The sequence below is a fragment of the Bemisia tabaci genome, chromosome 3 (genome assembly GCF_918797505.1).
Source record: "Bemisia tabaci chromosome 3, PGI_BMITA_v3".
Classification (NCBI taxonomy): Eukaryota; Metazoa; Arthropoda; class Insecta; order Hemiptera; family Aleyrodidae; genus Bemisia; species Bemisia tabaci.
The window spans coordinates 48,508,474-48,530,817 of record NC_092795.1 but is presented as its reverse complement, the minus strand read 5'-3'; the positions used below and the strand labels follow the sequence as shown (position 1 = coordinate 48,530,817).

The 22,344-nt window shown below is 39.7% G+C and overlaps 2 protein-coding genes across 9 annotated transcripts in view; one reads left to right on the top strand and one right to left on the bottom strand.

The window, feature by feature from the left end:
• LOC109030562 (uncharacterized) overlaps positions 1-1,380 on the bottom strand; it is a 106,449-nt gene extending 105,069 nt beyond the window's left edge. For all 4 annotated transcript variants that reach the window (XM_019041578.2, XM_072298478.1, XM_072298482.1 and 1 more), the window contains exon 1: positions 1,221-1,380. The gene's annotated coding sequence lies outside the window, so the exon portion shown is untranslated. The remainder of the gene's footprint in view (positions 1-1,220) is intronic.
• The window catches only part of LOC109030563 (cGMP-dependent protein kinase, isozyme 1), a 113,471-nt gene that overhangs the window by 80,963 nt on the left and 10,164 nt on the right, over positions 1-22,344 (top strand). For 2 of the 5 annotated variants that reach the window (XM_019041586.2, XM_072298483.1), the window contains 7 exons: positions 11,442-12,806; positions 17,688-17,860; positions 18,543-18,685; positions 19,326-19,463; positions 20,203-20,372; positions 21,032-21,134; positions 21,312-21,450. In XM_019041586.2, the coding sequence (XP_018897131.2) occupies positions 11,634-12,806; positions 17,688-17,860; positions 18,543-18,685; positions 19,326-19,463; positions 20,203-20,372; positions 21,032-21,134; positions 21,312-21,450 (2,039 nt within the window). In that variant the 5' untranslated portion in view covers positions 11,442-11,633. Of the gene's footprint in view, positions 1-5,649; positions 6,354-9,498; positions 9,955-10,195; positions 10,303-11,441; positions 12,807-17,687; positions 17,861-18,542; positions 18,686-19,325; positions 19,464-20,202; positions 20,373-21,031; positions 21,135-21,311; positions 21,451-22,344 lie in introns of those variants that run through there. The other 3 variants (XM_019041587.2, XM_019041588.2, XM_072298484.1) reach the window with 3 other exon arrangements.

The window sequence follows — 22,344 nt, the reverse complement described above, 5'->3', positions numbered from 1 at the left end:
AATCAAAACCACGAATCCTCGTGAGTAAGGAGGCTTCGCAAGATAAATCCTCAATGAAGTACCCATAGCTTTGCTACAGTACAAAAAATGGCGCATACTCATATTTTAATCAAACCACACTAACACTACATAATTAATTAAGCCAATAAACATATGTCATGCGGTGGACCAGCGAAATATCAGTCCATCAGAAAATGAAGGGCAAAATGTTTGAAGACATAACTAACACACGGCCAAAGTCAAAGTCAAGCGACAGGACGCGAGCGAGTAGGAGGTACAAACAAGATCTGCGAAAGAGCCACAATCACATGATCTCGGTTTGAGTGGCAATAAAGCTTGAAAGCACGGTAGCATACCAAAAAATGCAAAAGAATGACTGTTTTAGTTTGAGGAAGAATCTTAAAGGAAAATAGTGGTTAAGTTTTCTTGAAAAAATTAAAACTAATGAGTTGGAAAACTCCACATATCATGTACAACGACGCATAGAAAAATCCACACTTTAAATCATGTTGAAATGATTAACTTCTTGCGGAATGTAGGTCAACTTGCGTCTCAAGTTGCTGAATTTAGCTTTTCTGATTTTTCATTCTTCTCCCCTGCCCCCAAAAATACGATTGAGTATTGCTTAAAATTTTACAGACGAGAGATAATAAATGTAAACTGAATGCAATAAAATATCAACTAAATGCTCTCTTGAAAAAAAACGAAACGAATGTGAAAAGATTTGGCAACATCCGATACGGGTTATTTATTTTCTATCGTTTTGATTTATCCGTGTTGATGGTGGAACTTGAAACGAAAACTCCACCTCGTAATTTTTTTCTCCTTCACCAGAGATAGTAAAGTACAATTCGTAATGCCATTTACTAGGGCGAAACATTGAAACAGAGGCATTATTTACGGTGTGGTTTTTTTTTTTTTTTTTATAGATTTTAATTAATCCAGGAAAAATTGTGCATTTTCCTCGGAAAATACACTGAAGAAAGTAAAATTAACTGCTTAAACCCGAGATTTTTTCCCGCCGCATTCTTTAGTTTCATTATAAACGTGAGTTAATCAGGATCCATTACATTATCCCTCGTTTCACGGAACCTGCCCAAAAGCTCGAACACCACTGATTCCTACAACGTGCACTTCTCTGCAGAAAATAAGATTTATTTAATTTAGTAATTAAAAAAAACACGCGCACTTAATGCAAGCACACCGAATGAAAAACTTACACGAAAGCTCGATTCTGGATCCCGAAATGCGCGTGATGAGCACTGGAGCACTGGATGCGCCCGGACCGTGAGCTGAAGACGTCACGCGAAAAACTGAACCCAATTCGAAAATACGCGGGCTGGACCGGCCCCTGGCCCCTGACACCCCCCCCCCCCCTCGGGCTCGAAATTCATGGATTTTATTGAAAAATTCTCGCCCGGAGCGGGGAGGGGTCAAGGCGGCCATTGGTCGCGAATTCTGGGCACGGGGTGCCATCCCCCCCCCCTCCGCCATCACCTCGATGCGTCGAAAATATAAATAAAAAAATTATGAGCGTGAAACGTGGATAAGAGAACGTGGGTTCGCAAACTGCGACGGGAGAGGTTCAAGCGGACCGCGTTTAGCAGAAAGGAACCAAGCCACGTCAGCTGTTGCCAAATTTGACCGGGCGATTTCAATTTTTTACAAGGGAACGTTTGTGCTGGTTCCTTTTGAAAATGTGTAGGAATTTGCTGCGTAATATGCAGAAAATTCACTGAAATTTGCACAAAAATCCGCAGAATTGCTTTCATGTAAGAATAAAATTGCCCAATTAAATTTGGCAATAGCTGAAATGGCATGGTTTCTTTCTGCTTCACACGGTCCAAGTCTGAGGCAGAAAATGTTACGGGAGGAGGTACGGAACTGTCAGCGAATTGCGAAATTTCGCTAGATGCAGGTCTCGGTGCATTTTTGACAGCTGACACTTCGCGTTCCTAAAATACGGTTCAAGAAGTAAAGTTGATTCGCGAGAGTGGGTTATAATACGAACTACTAGAGCACGTAATTTTCATTGAAATGGCAACATTGCAAAGGACAAAGTCTTCGAGAGGGTTACAATTTTCTATGAAATTCTGCGTAGAGACTTTCTTGTAAGTTTTTGTGGCAACCAGAGGAGAGAGAAATCTTTGCCAACATATTCTGAATACGAAATTTGTCTACTGTATTGGTTGAATAATTTTTCAACTCACAATCAGTCGAGGCCCAGTTTCATGAGTCTACTTCTTTTCTCTGATGGAGGAGCTAAGTGAAGAACCGGAAGGGTTGGCGCAAATCGATAACTCAAAAAACAAGAACGAGATTACTTTTTAACCGAGTCTTTAAGATAAGAGGCCGCCATACCTTTACGTTCGCGATTTGACTCTTGTAGAGTATAATTCTTCTTGTGAGCGGACAAAGCCAATTTTCCAAAACCAATGCAACCTGAAAACGTTAATATTTTATTTTAGAGTTAATTTAAGCAATTTTCATTCTACAGAAATTTATTATAACGCTTTAATTCGTACCCTGTCTTGTCGGTCCATTCTGCTGACGAGCAGACCCGTGTTCCCCACAGATGGGACCGATCCGGCGCGATGCATCACTCCCTCGAAAAAACAAAACTTGTTGTTTTTTTGGAGACCCCTGTCCCCTTGCCAGGTCAAAAAGCCCCTGAAGAAACGGAGACAAGTTTATACCTAATTCATTATTAATAGTAATCCGTAATCCCCGTATCCTCTCACGAGGAGAGTCGGTGTGTTTAGCTGTCTCATTTCGTCCCCCATTTGTCACTTGAGTGCATATCCCCTCTTCATCTTCTCCTCCCTTTCCCTCCTCTCCTCTTTTTTCTCTCGCCTTTGGTATAGGCGCGTGGGTCTCTAATTAATCATCTTTATCAAACGTGTTATTCTTCTCACCTACCTTTCTCTCCCGCCAATATCCCCCTTGAATTTTATTCGATTCTTAAGTGTTCGGCTGTATATTGTCTAAGAATGATCTCTGTAGACTATCAGACAGTGGAAGGGGGGGGGGGTGGCTCCCGACGAAATTAGCCCGGGCAATGAACTAGGAAAAGTCAACTCTTTTCCGGAGTGGGATCCGCAATTAATCGTCTCCCGGACGAAGTAACGTAACTCCATTCCAAGGTTGCAAAATCTACCGACACAATTCAATTTTGTACAGGAATATACTTGTGCAATTTCTTACCGAACTTTTTCTGATTTTTGCATGAGACCGGAAGAAAAATCCGTTAAATTTTCAGTTAGAAATTCCCAAGATTTTCATAGTAAAAATACAATTTGCGAGAGGAAATTTGGCAACATTGAAATGTAGTTGCGTTCTTTCGTGAGAGAAACGACGAATTAATCGTTCTTTGAAAAGCCTTGTTATTCTCCAGAACATGAGTTTTGACTCACTTTCAGATGCTGTAAAATGAACCCGGAGACCTGAAGTCAGACGTTTTTATAGCATGTGAAACTTTCATTTCAAGCTCTTAGCTCGTCCATAGGGGTGTCTCGCAAGCACTGTTTTTCTTATATCTGAAACCATTGTGAATGTCGCTTCCAAGTGAGATAGCCTGCCTCCTTTAGAATATCGATCATTTTACATACATGTATATTTTAAAAAATATTTTTTCAGACTTACAAAAGTCGCCCATTATGCTTATCAGCGGGCTGATTGTTGAAATTGATTTGTCTTAGATTTTTCCCGTGTACGACAAGTATCTTGATTTATTTTGCGAGGAAAGATCTGTACTTTTAAAGGATGCCTGTCATTCTTAATACGTTCAATTTCGTATAATACTGTGCAACACCTCTCTGTTGTGAAATAGTTGCTTCAGGCGCCGCCGCACGGCGGGCGGGCGGCCAGCGCGAAACGCGCATTGGCGCCTACAAACCTAAGTGGATACTTCAAGCATTGTGCAATGCGTGAAGTATCCACTTAGGTTTGTAGGCGCCAGTGAGCCTCTCGCGCTGGCAGCACGCGCGCGCTCCGCTCTGTTCGGCTATAATATTTATACTCGCACAGTCAGCGTTTTTTAACTCATGATTTTGAAAAAGTTAGCACACTCTGCATTGATTATTCTCATTTAAATTGATGGGAAAAAATATGTGTCAAATTATCAAAGGAGAATAATAATATAATATTATTTATATTATATAATAATGTGTGTTTTTTAAATATTTGTGGTTCCGTGTCAAATTTAATGATTTCCATAATTTTTTCCTTTACATTTTGTGCTTTTATTGTGCTGCAGCGAGTGTACGCGCAACGAAACTCTCAAAAGTTGACGTATTTGACTCCAAAAGATCGATGTAGCAAATGGGTTAAAACTAAAGATTGCGTGCTTCTTGGTTTTTTTCCTCTTTTATTCATTTTTGCAGTTTCTGTCGGCACAACTGCGGCTCATTGAGATTAATGTCGCTTGGAAAAGGTTTTACAAATATTTGTCACGTTTTAAAAATATAAATTTTTTCAAAATGAAGTAATAATTTCGTAAAGAAAAAATAAAAAAAATAAAAAAAGTACCTAATACATATATAAGGTATATTGTACATTCAATATTTTAAGGATAGAAATAAAACAAAATATTCACCAATGACAATTCAAAAAGATGATTCAAAAGGAGAAAGTAATAACATTTCATTTAGAAAATGAGCAACCATAACAACACCTCCTTCTCTCACAATTTCTCATTTCCATATTGTCAATATAATTTTACATACCGACTAAAATATAACGCTTGGACCAAGTCACTGTTGCTTATTTTACGTGTGGGCGTAAACTACTGGACAAAAAATCGTTGACAAAATGTCCTGAAACCGAAAAAGTTGTTTTGAAAGCAATCTTTTCGGAAAAAAGATAATTTTTTGGGCAGATTTTGGTGAGTTGTAATTTTTTTATATTTTTTTTTTTAACTCAGCGAAAAAGAGGACCTACAAATCAATCAAAGAACCAGTATTACCACTTATACGGTGTACATTTACAGGGCTATGTTTTCAATGGTGTAATTTGTGTGATAAGCATACAAAAATAGCAAAGTTGTCGGTGGACTCATACGTGATATGACGTGAAAGATGCCTTAATAACTTCATTTCAACATTTTTAAATTTCACAAGAGCATGAAATATTGCGTTCACGCAATTTGAAGGCACTATAAGAATCTTCCGCTTGCTCTCAAGTCTTTTAACTCGAACAATATCTCTTTTAGTGGAAGGCGAAATGCTTCAGCATAAAGTGTTGCATAAAGCCAGTATTGAAGGCGTTTTGGTTTTCTGGCCCTCACACTGATTTGCACGGGTACGACTGTGCGTCGATACGAGTCCAACCTCGCGCTCATTATGAAAGCCGGGTTCCTCTCATCCAGTTTGATGGTTCTTGATTAAGATGATGTATTCTGGGATTTAAATTCTGTGTGCATCTCTCTCTATCCGTCGTTGAAACGCTGATTGTATCTGTTCTTGTCCATATCTACGTCTTAGACCATTCCTATGTCTATGTTTGACTGCATCCACTTACATACCCATGTCCATGTCAACTTCTATTTCTATGTCCATCCGTTAGTCCATCTCTTAATTTTCGTCCGTATCTTTTTCCATATCTTTAGTATGGAATATTCCGTATTGTGTCTATGCCTGTGCCTGTGCCTACGTATGTCCATAACTGTCAACAGTCCAAATGTTCGTTTATGTTCGCGTCCACGCCTACGTCTGCGTCTGTATGTCCATGTGTACGTCCTCATCCACGTCTATTACTTTGTTGATGTCTATATCTATGTAGATGTCTGTACCTACTCCTCTATATTTCTCTCTTCGATCTCTTCCCATTCGAATATCTGCTCTGCCTGCTTTCCACTTCATCCTCTCGTAAATCTCTTTGCTCGCCGGTCTTCGCGCATGGGTGGCGCGCCGCAGAAGCCCCACACGCGTGGGCGGACGTTCATTTGCTCTCGTTTGTCGGCACGAAATATGTTTTCGGAACCGTTGAACCGGAGTGAAAACACGAAACGATCAGCGTTTTCATCGTACTATTGATATTTTTAGTTTTATACGGATGGTGGCTTCTGAAATCCATCTCGCCAACACTCGGCGAATATCGACAGAGCAACGTGCTTCGACTTAGATTAAGGAATATTTCTAAAATTAACCGAGCGCACGGGAGTAAGTAAGAGTAATAATCACCGGTGCACTTTGCGGCGGCACCGCTCATTCCAGTGTTAGTTCGGTTCCGCTCTGCCCCGCGGCCACGGTAGATTAACTTTTACGAGTGCTTCTATTGTCTTGCAGATTTTGCTCGCCCGGGCTTTTTGATGCATCGCGTTGGAGGGATGACTCGCGACTCGAGCTTGCTCCAAGGTGCGTATCATGTTTGATCTGCTTAATGAGACCCGTAGATTGATTGTTGAAACTTCTTCATCCGACGAGGTTTAGATCTTGTCTTCTTCTTCCTCTTTTTCCTTTTTTCCTTCTTTCCCTTTTTTCCTTCTTTCCCTTTTTTCCTTCTTTCCCTTTTTTCCTTCTTTCCCTTTTTATCCTTCTTTTCCTCCATTTCTTTTTTTCCTTCTCTCCCTTCTTTCCTTTTTCCCCTTCTTTTCCTTCTTTTCCTTCTTTTCCTTCTTTTCTTCTTCTTTTTCTTCTTCCTTTCTTTCCTTCTTCCCTTCTTTTCTTTCCCTTCCTTTTTCTTCCTTCCTTCTCTTTTTCCTTCCTTCCCTTCTTTCCTTCCTTCCCATCCTTACCTTCCTTCCTTCCCTTCTTTTCCTTATTTCCTCCTTCCTTCTTTTCCTTCTTTTCCTTCTTTTCCTTCTTTTCCTTCTTTTCCTTCTTTTCCTTCTTCTACTTATTCTTATTTCTCTTCTTCCTTTCCTTCTCCTTTTCCTCCTTCCTCCCATGACTAAGGTGTAAACTTTGTTTGCCCAGCCTTCACGATGCGAGGTACGCATAAAATGAAGGGGAAAAAAAAAGTACCAGTCTATTCTCTAACGGTCAGTCCATGATCATGCTCATGAAAGCTAAAAAAATATAAGACACTCAATAAGCATCTCCTAGAGATGAGAGCTTTATCTAAGAGGAATATCTGTCATGCGATCGCCCAATTATCTCTAATACAAACAGGTGACGTAGCAAAAGAGAAGACGAGCGTTGATGACGGCGCAGAGATACAACTATTCGTACTTGATGGATGTCCGTGCTGCATCTGCAAAATTGAAGGCGCGATGGCGCGTGGCGTGAACTCAAACAAAATGTTCTTTTTCGGGTGTCTTGTCACTCGATTTTTTTCTCCTTTTTTTTCACTTTGACGTCTGATTATTTGCATAGGTATGTTTGCAGACTCTCATATGTACTGGTCCCACACAACCGGTTGGCGTGGAACCCAGCTTAGGGCTGAGTGTTAAGGGAAACACAGCTTTTGTCAGCCTTATACCAAAACTGGTGTTTCTACATATGACCGAAAACTTTAGTAAATTTTATTTACCGATTTTTTAAATTTTTTTTACCTTTTTTATTTTTTACCGAAAATTTTAGTATGTCAGATACAAATTGAATAATCGGGACTAGAGTCGCGGCGTATTTTCAGAGGCCCGTAGTAGTAGCGATTCTCGAAAGTTGGAAACACTGTGTTCCCTCCATTTGAATGTGTGTAAAACAATCGATTTTGGCGTGGCAGTTTGCCTCACCTGAAATCGATATTTTCAATGGATTTAAATGGAGGATAAACAGTGGACCCACCGTGAAAAAGCGCCACTAGTCGTTAGTGAAACCGCTCACGCTGCTGCGTGATTTGATTATTCTAGTGTATTAAAAATACACCTACAAAAAAACGAGGGAAATCCGATCGGAAGACACAGCGTGGATCAGAGAGTGTTTGACACATAACAAGAGAGAAGGTGGTCATAACAGATGTCGGGGGCGTGAAGCATTGCCAAATCTCGTATCATATGGTTCTGACTATGCTTTGATCATGTCATGGTATAAAATGGTCAGACAATTTGGCAAGACAATACACGACGCGTCTCGGGGGACCCCCTCGTCGCCGCGCCAAGATTAAAATAGTTCTAGTCACGTGGTGGAAAAAAGCAGGCGGAACTATCTGACGTCAGCAGTGTACCATCTGCCTCCATTAATTCCCCGTCCCTTAATGCCTTTATTTTTTATGGACTTTCATGTTACAAAACGGGGCGATGAGGATGCAGAAAAACGATTATAATCAACATTGCCATAAAGTCTTCATTGATTAAGAATTCTGCGTATTCTCGCGGAAAATGCACCTACGTGACGTGTGTGGCATCGCCCGTAACTTACTCGACCACAGTTATGTTGTGCCGCCAAATTAACTCTCCATCTACCGCACAGTAGAACGCATTGGCTAGTTTTTCGGATATCACGGTAGAAACAGTGCGAGTATGAAGCGATACAGGAAAATATTGATTCTAGGCATACGGTTCAGAAAGGAGGGATTCTAACTAGCTCCTTAGATTGCGAAAAACAACTTTTTAGACACGATTGCCGTTGGATCCGCATAATTGGACGTATTTATGCCAAAAGGAACTATGTGCATAGGGTTTGCTTGAGACATAGGTCCCTTGTAACATAAACACGTCCAATTGTTCTTCTGACAGAAATTTTATCCTCAAGCATATACTTTATCATTGGACAAGATGACCATTCCATGTTTAAACCAGGCTAGGCGTCATACCACTCTGATGTCTGTTTTTTTATAAAATTGTATTAGTATAGGTATAGATATTAAGGTGATTCGATGGACGCCATATTTTGTGTCAGAACGCCATGTAATATATCGCATCGATTGGTTCCATTTTTTCAGCTACTCGTCATTTTTCTCGAATTTTGAGATCGCAGTTTTGTTGCCCGGAGACTAAAGTATTCACTTACCAATTTTCACAAACAAATTCAACGTACTAAGGGAGTGGTCTTTTTAGAGGAAAAATATCGCATTCGACACTGATATCGAAACTGCCTTCGAATGCGATATTTTTCCTCGGAAAAAACCACGCCTTTAATGCGTTGAATTTGGATGTCAAATTGAATATGTGAATTCTTTAGCCTCCTGGCAACAGAATTGTGATCTTAAAATATGAGAAAAATGACGATTAGCTGAAAAAATGGGACCAATCGATGCGATGTATCGCATGTCGTTCTGACACAAATATGGCGTCCATCGAATCACCTTAACATTGAACGGTTAGGCGTTGCCATACGTATGCTCCCACCTCCCTTACCGCGAGGAATCTCAAACAAAATTACACCACAAATATTCGTATAATGTCTTGGAGAACCATCCATACCGTAAGTTCAGAGTGAAAATCATGGGTTGGGCGCTTCTTGCCGAATCTAACCCCACTGTGCGCATCCTTGGAGCTGCGGCCCGTCCCAAATCCACGGCACTCTCCCCCTCCTGATAGGTTCCCCCGAGCTCCCGGAACATCTGAAAGCACTTTCGATTTCTGGTAATTTTTCTCGTCATTTCGCGTGTACCGCTCATCTCCATTTCCGCCCGAATGTTTACGAGATTCGGGTGTCTCGGGCCATCTTTTTCGCTCGACTTATCACTAAGCCCGGGCGGCGGCGGCTGCGTTTGACCCAATTCCCTCGCGCCAGTCTTTACTTTGTCACACATTTCCCTCTTATCAGTGTTTTATTTTTCTCGCGCCCAAGTTTGCACTTTCGGCTCCGCGCCTTGTGACCTGACGAAAGTCGCGGATTTTCGTGTTTGACTTCGCGCGCTTATCGCTTTATTGCCGGGTACCGAGGCATCTGTCGGCATCTGTGAGCGTCGAAGTACGGATTAGGTCCTGGCTGTGCCATCCGTGTGTCGCAGTTTTCAAGTTCTTGGAAGTGTCGAGTCTCTTAACCGAAAGTGAAAAATATTCAACAAGTCGAATGAAAAGTTTATTCATTTGTTTATATTTATGTAATTGTTCAACCCTCTGATTGTCATGTGAGTACGATAGGTTAACACTCAAAACTATGATTGGGGACTAAACTTGTCTTGTCATTTTCTAGGATCAATGTCTCGGACCTTGATCTAAGTGCGTTGATTTTTTAAAAAGGAGGCGAAAAAGTTTATTTATTTGTTTATATTTACGTAATTGTTCAACCCTCTGATTGCCATGTGAGCACGCTGGGTTAACACTCAAAACTATGATTGGGGGACTAAACTTGTCTTGTCAATTTCTAGGACCGATGTCTCGGACCTTGATCTAGTGCGTTGTTTGTTTAAAAGGAGGCGAAAACAGTTTATTTATTTGTTTATATTTATGTAATTGTTCAACCCTCTGATTGTCATGTGAGTATATGCTAGATTAACACTCAAAACTATGATTGGGGGGACTAAACTTGTCTTGTCAATTTCTAGGACCAATGTCTCGGACCTTGATCTCGTGCGTTGATTTTTTTAAAAGGAGGCAAAAATGTTTATTTATTTGTTTATATTTACGTAATTGTTCAACCCTCTGATTGCCATGTGAGTACGGTGGATTAACACTCAAAACTATGATTGGATTTCTAAACATGTCATGTCGATTCCCAGGACCGATGTCTAGGACCTTGATCTAGTGCGTAAATTTTTTTAAAAGGAGGCCATTAGGAGGCAATTTGTTTATTATATTTCCCACGGATCGCTTCATTCTACTTCATTGGATCCCTGGATCCTTCCGAGCTCTGTACCTATTGCCGCATTTCAAATAGTAGCAAGATAAAAGAAATTCACCAGAACATAGAATAAAACAAAATCTATTTTTAATTGATTTGGGCGTTTCTTGGACGGCATATTGTCCCTCCTACTGAAATACATACCACCTGTAAACTTATGAAAAAAGACAACAGAGCACTGAGAGGAGCGTTTGCCCTTAAAACACGCCGAAATGAGTGAATTTTTTTGCGAGAGGGGTGTTTGAATGAAAGACAAAGAGAAGATTCATTTCTCACTTATAACGATATTTCTAAAATTGTCCATTTGATTACCATGTTTGACGTTAATTTTTAATGAAGGATTCTTAGTGATATTGAACTGTCAATCGGCCCTTTCCCTTTTTTCCTCTGAGAAATTTCGAAAACTGTCTTCCTGTACCCAGTAATGCTGCAATGACTTGCTCTGGACAAGCGAGTCAGAGTTGTAGAAAATTTTGAGTAAATAGTCGTCACATTCGTCATTCCAAAACACACATGTTGCAATATTCGGTAATATTGCTCCACCACCTTGAATGTTTGTCCGATCTAAAAAAGCAAGATGAATACATGGTCAGCTCACTCGGTACTTTTCATTTCTCATCAATTTTTAGATGCTTGTATACTTTCCGTTACTTTATGTGTAAGCATTTTTTAAGAGAAACTTCGTTTCTGCTACCATGCATACTTACATATGTTAATAGTTCTCCCGGCAGAAAATATGATTTGTAATAATGATTTGTGTTCATTGTGTTTCAGGTGATAATACTACCGGATGAACATCTGTCGCTCGGACCATTCTTCCAAAAGTGCTATTTGAGATTGAAGACAATATCTTTTTTACACTACATCATTTTCTTGCCGAAGCAGTCAGCAGATGAACTACACACCAGGCATACAACAGAATCATGACCTTTCAACTTTTGAGCTGAGAATAAATTTTTGGGTAAAATGGAGGAGCCTCTAGAAAAAGCCCAAGCCGGCAAAAATGGAAACCCCTCAGGAAAAGAGGCTGACATTAAAAACGCCTCGAACAAAACCCAAAAATGCGAAAAGCAATGTCCGCCGGAAGTAAAAGTCAAATCATCAGATTCAGCAGCTTGCTCCGAGAAAAGAGATCAACCTGAGAAAGCGAACAAAGTAGAGTCAACAAGCGGATCCAAAGAGAATACTCCGGCGAAAGAACAAAATTCCCACAAAAATGAGGCTCAAAAGAGGCCTGACAAGACAACACCGATCATCGTGAAAACATCACCGCCGGCCGAGCGGAGCTGCAAGCGAACGGAGGAACATACGGGCGCGAACCAATGCTCGAGGAAGGAACAAAACGGTGGGAAAACCGAGGACCGAGCGGGAAAGAACCAGGCGCCGGCTCCGAGCGAGAAATTAGTGGGAAAGTGCGATTCGGGAGCGTGTAAGGCCAGCGACGATAAGGAAAACCGGGTCACAAACAGCGATAACAAACTGGAGCGCCCGGGCCCGCCGCTAGCGCACTCCCACTCGCCGCTCCGATCAGGCCCGACCAGCTCGGGGAGACCGGCCCCCCCGCCCCCCACCCCGGCCCCGCGGGCCCACAGCCCCCATGCCCACAACCAGCACCACCACGATCCAGTCACCGGGAAACACGCGTGCGGGAGCCTCTTCTCCAGCTGCGAGAACGAGATCAAGACGAAACAGCTAGTCAAGTGCTTCTGCAACCACCGCAACAACTTCGAGGGCCGCCCGCGGGACTGCGCTGCCGGCGCCCACGAGCCCAGACCCCGCTGCGAAGCCCACGACGGGCCACGCGAGTGTCAGCGTCCGCGAGAGTGCGCTGCCGGGGCCCACGAGCCGCGGTCTCAGTGCCCGCGCATGCAGGGGCCGGCGGGGCCCCATCGCGGCTGCGCAGGCCCACGGGACGCAGGGATGGGTAACGATGCCGGGAAGTACGAGCTCGAGGAACCCCGCATGGGCGATGGCGGGGGCCCCAACGACGACTACTTGCGCAGCGTCATCCTCGCCCAGGAGAAACGACTCAGGGACTTGAATCTCAAGAACGACGAGGAGGTCATGATCCTCAGGAAGGAAGTTACCAAGCGGGAATACGAGATCATTCGCCTCAGGCATGAAATACACAAACTCAAGGTAAACATTTTCTCGTAAATACGTGCATGTAACCTAAGTAACCGAGAACTTAACATTGAAAATGTGGCCCGAACTGTAGTAGTCTAGAACTGGGTCCACACAATGGAGGATAAAAATGTCATTAGATTTGGCCAAAAATTTCATTAGATTAAGAAAAGTCCAATAATTTTCGTGCAAGACTGCATGAGCGGGATTGTGATCACTGTTCAGCGGACTGACTGTTGAAATTCATAGACAAAGCTATAGACCAAGAAGACAAAAGGGATTTGAAGGCATTCTATTGGTAGAAGCAGGTGGTTGAAATGGACAAAGGAAGTAGGTAATAGACTAACTATCGGCAACCTCCGAGAGACCCATTACTTATTCCATCATTTTCTCCCTCAGCCTATGAAAACCACAGATCTCAACCAAAAGGACCGCTCCATACTCCTTGTGTCTTCTTTGTCTATCGCTTCGTCTATAAATGTCAACAATCATCCCGCAGCTTGGGCAGAATCATTAGGGGTCATGCCGAGGGACCTATACAGATTCGCGTCTTCTTAGACCTTATCAGTGGATTACACGAGTCATTTTTTGAATCTTTTAGCCTTGAATTCCCCGGAGACTATTGTGGAAAGTACTATTCTACCATCTTGTTAATATGGTAGCTATGGCCTGTAGAATACCTGGGGTCAGTATGGACCCTGGGAACTCCATCTCTGATGGGCCTAGCCTTTTATTGCTCAAAGCATTCAGCTCTTCTAAACAGCTGTCAGATCCAAAACTTGGCAGACGTTGCGAGTAGTGGATAAGTTAAAATGATTGAAGTTGTATTTTTATCATTTACTTGTAGCGTTGAGAATTTTATTTAAACTGCATCGTAAGACGTGCTTTCATAGTTCTAAAACCATTTCTTTGTAATCACAGAAATCTTCGCACTTTTCCACGGCGAGCATCAAAATGCCACAATAAATTTCCCTTAATTTCTCTAAAAACTTCCTAACGGTCTGAATTCCGTGGTGTTTCCCTTGCTTCACCAAAAAATCTCTGACGAATGACAATGGGTATGTGTAGTCACAAATCTCTGACGATGCGCACGTCAAAATTTCCCGGCTCCCTTAAATTTACACTGGGGCACAGTCGAAGTTTCAGAGACGCCCTGAGTTCTGATATTTAAAAATCAAACTGTGATATCGTCACCCTCAGGCCAAAGTATCATAGGCGCCATGCGACGTTTCAAAATTTCCGCCGCCGTTATATTTTTCTACAGAGAATTGTTCAACGAGGCTGTCCGAAAATTTTCCTGAATTTTCTTCGTGCTGCCGATAAAATTCCGTGAAATTTTCAAACAGATTCAGCCGACATTTTCTCACTGAAATTTTGAAACGTCGCTTGGCACTTGTGATACTTTAGCCGGAAGGTGACGATATGACTTTTCCCACCTTAAGGAAAACCCGCCGTCGTAAGCGAGGAAATATTATTAGTTCCGAACTCGGAGGCCTTGGACGGGACTGCGGATGACACCGTGTTTTAACCTTGGAAATGTGGGAGAGTCGTTGGATGGCGGGGAAAAGAAGAGGGAACATATAGCCTAATTTCCGAGCCCAGACAATTCGATCCGTGTTCAACGAACAGTATTGTCGGATCCCCAGAAAAAAACTGACTTAAACCGCGTGAAGCGTAACTATTTAATAGCTGTGAAATTGTTAATAATTACACACAAATTGGCAATGCAGCAAAAAGAGTGTAATGGTTTAATCACTCGGACTCGGACACGCGCCGGTCTAGTTCCTTCCTCCTTCCTTCACTTAGAACATGATGTAATACGGTTTCTCGATCAACAAAAAGTGGAAGGTCCTCGTCAGTTTTCATAGACCATTCAAATATTGAATAATAGTTGGACTAATTCGACCAGAATCAGCCCGACTGTATATCCATGGCTAAAGTGCAAAACCACGTATCTCCATCAAGGTGTTTCAAAATCGCGGCTTCTGTTATATTTTTTCAAAGAAGGAAGAAGGCAATGGAGATGTTGCATGTGTGAGGAATTTGCGATTTGACTATTGATTCTTATGTAAAAGTTCGCGAGAATGGTGCCACTGATTTTCTCTGAAATCAACTCCCAAGCTCAAAAAAAGCTCTCAAGTTGAGGCCAAAATGGAGGGGATATCCCACGCTATCCTGAGAGTCCACTTCTACATCAAGACAAACTCTCCATGCATAGATAGGAGGCAAATACATTGACAGGGCTTCCACTATATTTGGGGACTCCAGAACTGAAAACACGGCATCATTGCTAATGTATTTGCTCCCTATCTTTGCATGGAGAGTTTGTCTTGATGTAGAGGTGGACTCTCAAGGTAGCGTGGGATATCCCCTCCATTTTGGCCTCAACTTGAGAGCTTTTTTTGAGTTCGGGAGTTGATTTCAGAGAAAACAGTGGCACCATCCTGTTTCTCGCGAACTTTTGCATAAGAATCAACAGTCAAATCGCAAATTCCTCACACATGCAACATCTCCATTTTATTGCTTGAAATGTATACAGAATATTCTGTCGGCAAAAAAGAAAAATCAAGGCAATTTTCAAGAAGTCGGGTTGACCAATTTGCCCAAGAAAAAATGAAGAATGACAGGAAGTTTGCAAAACGTCGCAAACAGAGATACGTGGTTGCGCTGGTTGATGTCTAATCGGACTCCATTCTACAACTAAGAAATGAGATTTCTGGCTCATCCGTAAAAAACTCATATATGCATAGGGAAGCGAATGGTACTTAAGTTTTTTTCTAAACTGAGGCAGACATTGTAGTTTATAATTGGAAAATGTAGTCCAATTTCTTCTTGTGTTTTATTTTTTGAACAAAAAACTGAGTGAACGTGTGTGTTCATTAATTCTACACCAAGGAAGATTCTCCGGAAGTTGCAAGGCAATATTATATAAATTTTCTGATAAAAAAAATAAGACACGGCAGGGAATTCAGTAGCATGAAATGCAGTTTGCATTATTCTCGTTGTTGCTATTCAGTTTTACGGATGTTGCTATTCTGCACGTGTGCTCTAGGGATTCTTGGTCTCAAAACCAGAATTTCTGAATACGTTATACGTTGTACGTTATTGCTTATTCGGCAAGTTGAAGTAAAAATTCAGGTGGATGATGGTTAAAAAAATAAAATTCAAATTTACTTATTTCCCGAAAATTTAACCACATTTTGCGTTGTGGAATGAAAAAATTAAAAGATTTACGTTGTGCATGAGCTTCAAAGAGAACACATAATACAAATGTGTGATAAGCGTATACTTGCGTAAGTTTGTGAATTTCCTTTTAATTTTTACACCAACGCACCTTGCTATCGGTCACACTTACCTACTGAAATCACCGACTGCAACAACTTACCCATTCACTTACACACGTAGCTCCTCATGTTGAGCAAACCCATTAATGAGAGTATCTTCATTTTTATCCCGAACTTCTCCTAGTTATTTCTGTTTTAAAAGAAAAATTCCGCTCAAAATTGTCAATGTAATGAAAACCGCCGATCCAATGACGAGATATATTCAAATGGGCTAAGTGTGTTGATATTTGGCCTTCCAATGGAGTTTTAAATATAAATAGGGTCTTGTTAATTAGATTTACGACAGAAATCAACTCGGAACTCTTTCGAGAGTCAATTAAACATTAATTATGGATATTTGTTCCAATTTTAATTTTAACCTAAGTGGCCGTTAAATTTGTGAAGACCGGACGTTCAGGCTTTCGCTGTAGATTTGCTTCTAATGCCCCGTGACACTGATGAAGGCATACTATCTCCAATAAATACGACGCAGACAGTTTAACAACAACCTACAAGCAGAAATAGTAGCTTTTACTAATGGCGATTTGATGTAATTTCAGCACGAAAGTAGGTTTAACTTATATTTGATGAGGTCAAATCACACGTAAACGGTTCTCAGAATTCAACATGATTTCGATGTCAACGATGTTTACTTTTTTTTCGTATTACCTACATTCAACTCGAATCCCCGTTAACAGAGTTTCATTATCCCTAATTCCTGGAAGAATTTTCTATTGGAAATCGGAGCCATAGGATCTGTTCTTAGAATACTCGTATACGTAACCCCTTAAGACGCATTCAACATTTGAATGGCAATGATTTAACATCAGCATTGGGTACGATTTGTCATGCTTGTGTAAGATGTTACATTTCCACGCACACCTAGAGCGAATATCTGAGGTGTTTTATGGTTCCCAGTTAAGCGCTCAAGAAAAAAATAAAAACGCAAAACATGTAGCCCGAATCGTAAGTAACAGAATGGTAGAATAGTGATTAGTCTGCACTATTCTGCCGTGCTAAGGAAGAACGCCGTATGAACATTCGAGAGTTGCCAAATTTCCTTCGATAAATTGTTTATTTTTTAGGCAAGTTATGCATATTTTTCCTTGAAATTTTCAGGAACTTTAGGTGAAATTGCGAACAAAATTATATGAAAAATTGGAAGAACAACATTAATATGTTTACCAGGAAATTCGTGTTTTATCAAAATATATTCGGCAACGCCAGAAGGTTCATACAGCGTTTTTCCTTAGCACGACAGTATTCTATGGGGGCATCGAGGGCAAGAAATTCCAAAAAATCAATTAGATACAACAATTTTGAGCCATAGAACAAGACTCGGAAGGGTAAGTGCTCAGGCAGGTGACCCTCCCCCCTTCTTCAGGCTTTCGCTGATATTCATTAGAGTTCAATTTTTTTTATCTAACGACATTTTTTTGGAATTTGTAATGCTTGTTTCCCCGCAAAGCAATGAGGGCCCGACACTATACTCTATCATTTTATTATTCTAAGAACTCACTCAATTTTTTTCAGTTAGTAATCCTATAATAATAATTTTATTTTTTGTCAACAGAGTGTACTGCAGCAAGCAACAAGTTTCAACCAAGACAATGTTCTACCTCCGATCGATTATGATCAACCAAACAATCAGGGAAAATCAGGGCGTCAAGGAGTGTCGGGAGAAAGTTGTCAGACTGGCAAGACATCCAATTCCATTCACATCCGTAGATATGAAAAAGATTTTAGGTAGTGCATCCTTTTTTATTTTACTACTAAACATGATCAGCTTAGTTTTTATGAAATAGAAGATCTCATCTTCGTAAGTCCTAAAGTCGTAGAGAATAGGGCGTTGTGTTTTAGGCCTTGTCCACACTAGCGCAGTTTGGACGAATTAGTTCGGCGAACAGTGGGTTTCAGGAATAAGTTATAGTTGATTTTTAACAAGTTCCTCGAACAATTTTACCCGAAGTTCCTGAAACCGCGCTCGCATGGACAAGACCTTATGCTTCAAGTTTACCTCTGTCCAACGACGCCTCTTCAACTGATTTCAACAATTTAGCGGAGATTACTCTAAAAAGTCTTAATTTTTCTCCTCTCCGGAAAAATTGGTTTGTTAAATTTATCAAAAATATTGAATTTTTATTGAATCTTCTGGTCAGATCGAAACACCACTAAAAATGACACCTAAGATTTTCCTTGAAAGCTTTAGGGTAAGGAATAATATACTTGGATGTACCTTGAATTGTAGGTAACTAAATATAGAATGCACCCTCACTCAATGAACATTTAGTGAAATTTGGAAGCTCCTCTTTTCTTCTCCGTCAGTTCTCAATTTTGCTGTTATTTTCACATTGCTCATACACCTACCAATCATTATCAAATTTTACGCAAAAATATCCAATAAAATTATTTTTTTGTGTGACTACAGGTCAAAACAGCTGATAAAGCAAGCAATAATGGGCAACGACTTTCTAAAAAATTTAGATCCCGGACAAATAAGGGAAATAGTTGATTCAATGTACCCCCAAAAGTACAAAAGAGGAAATTTTGTCATTCGTCAAGGAGACACAGGTAAAATTTTATGTTTTATTCAATTCGAAGGAAAATGATTCGATACTGTAGCACTACAGTAATCTCTCTCCATCTGTATGACGAAACCCGTTATCATAGAAATATTGTTAGATTCCTGGAACGTATTATGTTTGTTGAGCCCTGCTCGTTATAATTAAAATTTACCTATACCTAACGAAAAATCGTTCAGTCCCTTGCCAATTCCTTATATGAAGGAGGGTGGAGGGTGAGAATACTGGACCTTAAAAAGCAAAGGAGCTTCATAAAAGTTTATGGTGATCAGCTTGATTCATATTTTAACGAGATTAATCTTGAAAACTAGATGTTTGTCTTATCTTAATCGTTGCAATTTGAAGATTTAAAAATTTTATATTATCTGAAGCGTTTATGTTTTTCTTTCTCATCTTTTTTTTAAAAAAAAATGGGAATGATTTTGCAGAATAGTAATTTAAGCAGTGAGCCATACCAATGTTTATTCGAATACTCTTAAATGCTCATTTATAATACTATGGTTAGCTCCTAAACTCTGCTTGTGGAACATTAGAACAACCATCTTCACCGAACTAGGCACGGTTAGATTTTAAGACCTGTCTTCTTTACCATGCAGACATGTAACAATGACCTGGTTCATTTATTACAGGAGCACATCTGTTCGTGTCTGCTGAAGGCGAGTTTGAAATAATCAAGGACAATAAGATTTTGGGGCGAATGGGTCATGGCATTGCCTTTGGAGAGTTGGCAATTTTGTACAACTGCACCCGAACGGCTTCAATCAAAGGTAATTTTGAGTATCAACTACCGTGAATTGCAATTAATGAACTTTTACAGGAGCTATGCGATGGAACAAGCATTTAACTGCCAGAAGATCCTGCAGAATATTGGCATGATTAACCTTGACTTTTGAAAAGGGAAGTAAAATCAGTTAGGAAATTATTGCTCATCGATCTGTTTACTGAGCATTTTCAGTAAGATACCTTCCGTTTCATCCGAATCATCTGCATAATTTTGACTCTCTTACCGTGAGTCTTGGGGAAGGTGAAAATAGCTGCTTGTTAGCTATTACTAAAATTGTATGAAAAAAAGATATTAATTGATTTATTTCTAGTCAATACTTTCAATGTCTTGAACTTTTAAAAGTTCTAAAATGAAGAAGCGAAGTGTTCATTGCTTTGTCTTATAAGTTCTCCAAGGAGGTAATGGCTTTTTAAGTAAGTACTTAAAACAACTGTAGACACCTTATATGTAGTTCTACTTTCGGAGAGCTGCTACAAATAGTGCCTCCATGGTCCAAAATTGAAAAATTATTAAAACAGATAGGAATATGCAGATCTAAAAAAATGATTCTTACAAATATATGCAATGTACTTTTCGGTCCTTCACTTTTTTTCATTCCATGTTCATAAACACATATCCTCCGAGATAGGATTAAACCGTCTTCTTTCATAAAAAAATCTTTTGAGTTTTGATGCTCGTTTACGCAAATATATGTGTTAATGAATGTGCCTGTATTTTTTCAGTAATCGACGATGCCAAAGTATGGGTACTCGATCGGCGAGTTTTCCAACAAATAATGATGAGGACTGGACTACAGAGATTAGAAGACAGCCTTCAGTTCCTAAAAAGTGTACCTTTACTCCAATCTTTGTCACCTAATATTTTGGCTAAAATTGCAGATGTTTTGCAAGTTGTAAGTTTACATCAATTACCTCAGACGGTTTTTTATCAGTTATCCTCATATCGACACTAATAGCAGTGTTCTAAATTCACCCTAAAATTTTTGAAGATATTCCTTTAAAAGATTTTTGATAATACAAAAAGAAATTTTGATGGGTGCAAAAATGCATCAGAAATCGAGGCTGCATCAATTTTCTACAGGTCTCTTTTTTATTGACGTCAAGGTCTGATTTTTAGAAATCCCTCTCTATGGCACTCCCGCACTCACTGAAGTTGGAACACTAATAGATGGATGGCTCTTAAACAGTTTTTTTCGTATTCGTCTTAGCTATTTTTACAGAGTAACACTACAATTGAACCGTAATTTACCCTATCTTGTTATGTCTATAAAAGTGAAGTGAACAAATTCTCCGTAATTTTTCCAGAATTTCTACTGCTTTTTAGACGCCCATAAAACTGCCAGCAGAAGAGGTCTCAGTCTTAAGCACTTTCAGAATATTAGTCAATTTTTACTAACGCAAGAAATCCTTACTATACATCCTTTTGCATTGTTCAATTTCCTATCAAGAATGAGTTTTGTCCTTAGTTGAGAATTTTCACTTTTCACTGTCCAAATGTTTTATCGCTACTTTTCTTCAACAGTATTCAATAGCCTCTTATTACAATTTACAGGAATTTTTCCCCGCTGAACATTACATCATTCGAGAAGGCGCTCACGGTGATACTTTTTATATTATTAGTAACGGAAGTGTACGGGTCACAAAAAGAATACCAGGTATGTCTCACGAAGAATCATTTGCTTATTCCCAGTTTCCTATCATAAATATTTACCAAATCGTTCATTGGTATTTATTTAAATAAGGCAAAACAAATTAAAACACTCATTATCTACACACAAGCAAAACACTTTTAACTTCTTGATCTCAATTAATGTCATGTTATGTTATTGTAGGAACAAATAAAGAGGAGGAGGTGCGGACGCTGAAAAGGGGCGATTATTTTGGTGAACAAGCTCTTCTCAAAGAAGAGTGCCGCTCAGCAAGTGTGATAGCCACAGCACCTGGTGTTGAATGTTTGTCTCTGGACCGAGGGTAAATTTTCTCAAATTTTTCTTTAATACTATTTATGATTCTTATTGATAGGAACTGCAGACATTAAAGAAAATGTCAAGGCTCAAGAGGCATTCTATAGAATACTGAGCCAAAAAGGAGATCTAATTTTAATGTTTGGGAGAATACTTTGGGACAACTTAAAATCTCTTGAAGAATGTATGGAGTACATTTTGCAATTCGGAACTATACTTTTTGGATCAGTTTAGAAACAACGTATGTACCATTAGTTTCTCTATATACATAAGTGTTTTACGGATAAGCAGGAATTGTGGTTCCTAATTGGTAAGTGAAGTCCATATTTACTATCTCCATGGTAAGTTTATGTAAACATTTCATTATTATTGGTTGAGCAAGTCCGATACGCTTCAAAGATTTGCCTTAATTTTTCAATTCAGATGTTAAAAAGTTTTTGAACTCAATTATAGGTTTATGACAAATTTCAGCCCATTAATGCTTGCCGTATCCTGTATGAAGAAGTGGGGCACGTTGATCCTGAACAATTCAAATATCATTCAGAATTAAATTACCTTCATACTTCTCAGAGATTTATTTTAAAAGTAGGGGCCAAATACTAAAAGTTGTAATGTTTTTCATCTGTAGTGTGTAACTACATACTTAACATTTCCTTTTCTATTCATAGGTATTGCTTTTATTGATTTATTAGGTAAGTTGGTATTGCTTTAACATAAAAAGTTGTCAATGTTAAAAGAATCGTGCTGGAGCCATTATTTTTTTGAAAAAAAAGAAGAAAGTCATATCATTAAACTCCTCTGATCACTGAGCACTTTTCTATTATCTATTTAGCAGAGCTTTTACCCTTGCTTTCATTCAAGAGGAAAGTACGGAGGAAAATAAATTAATGTATTTGAAAAC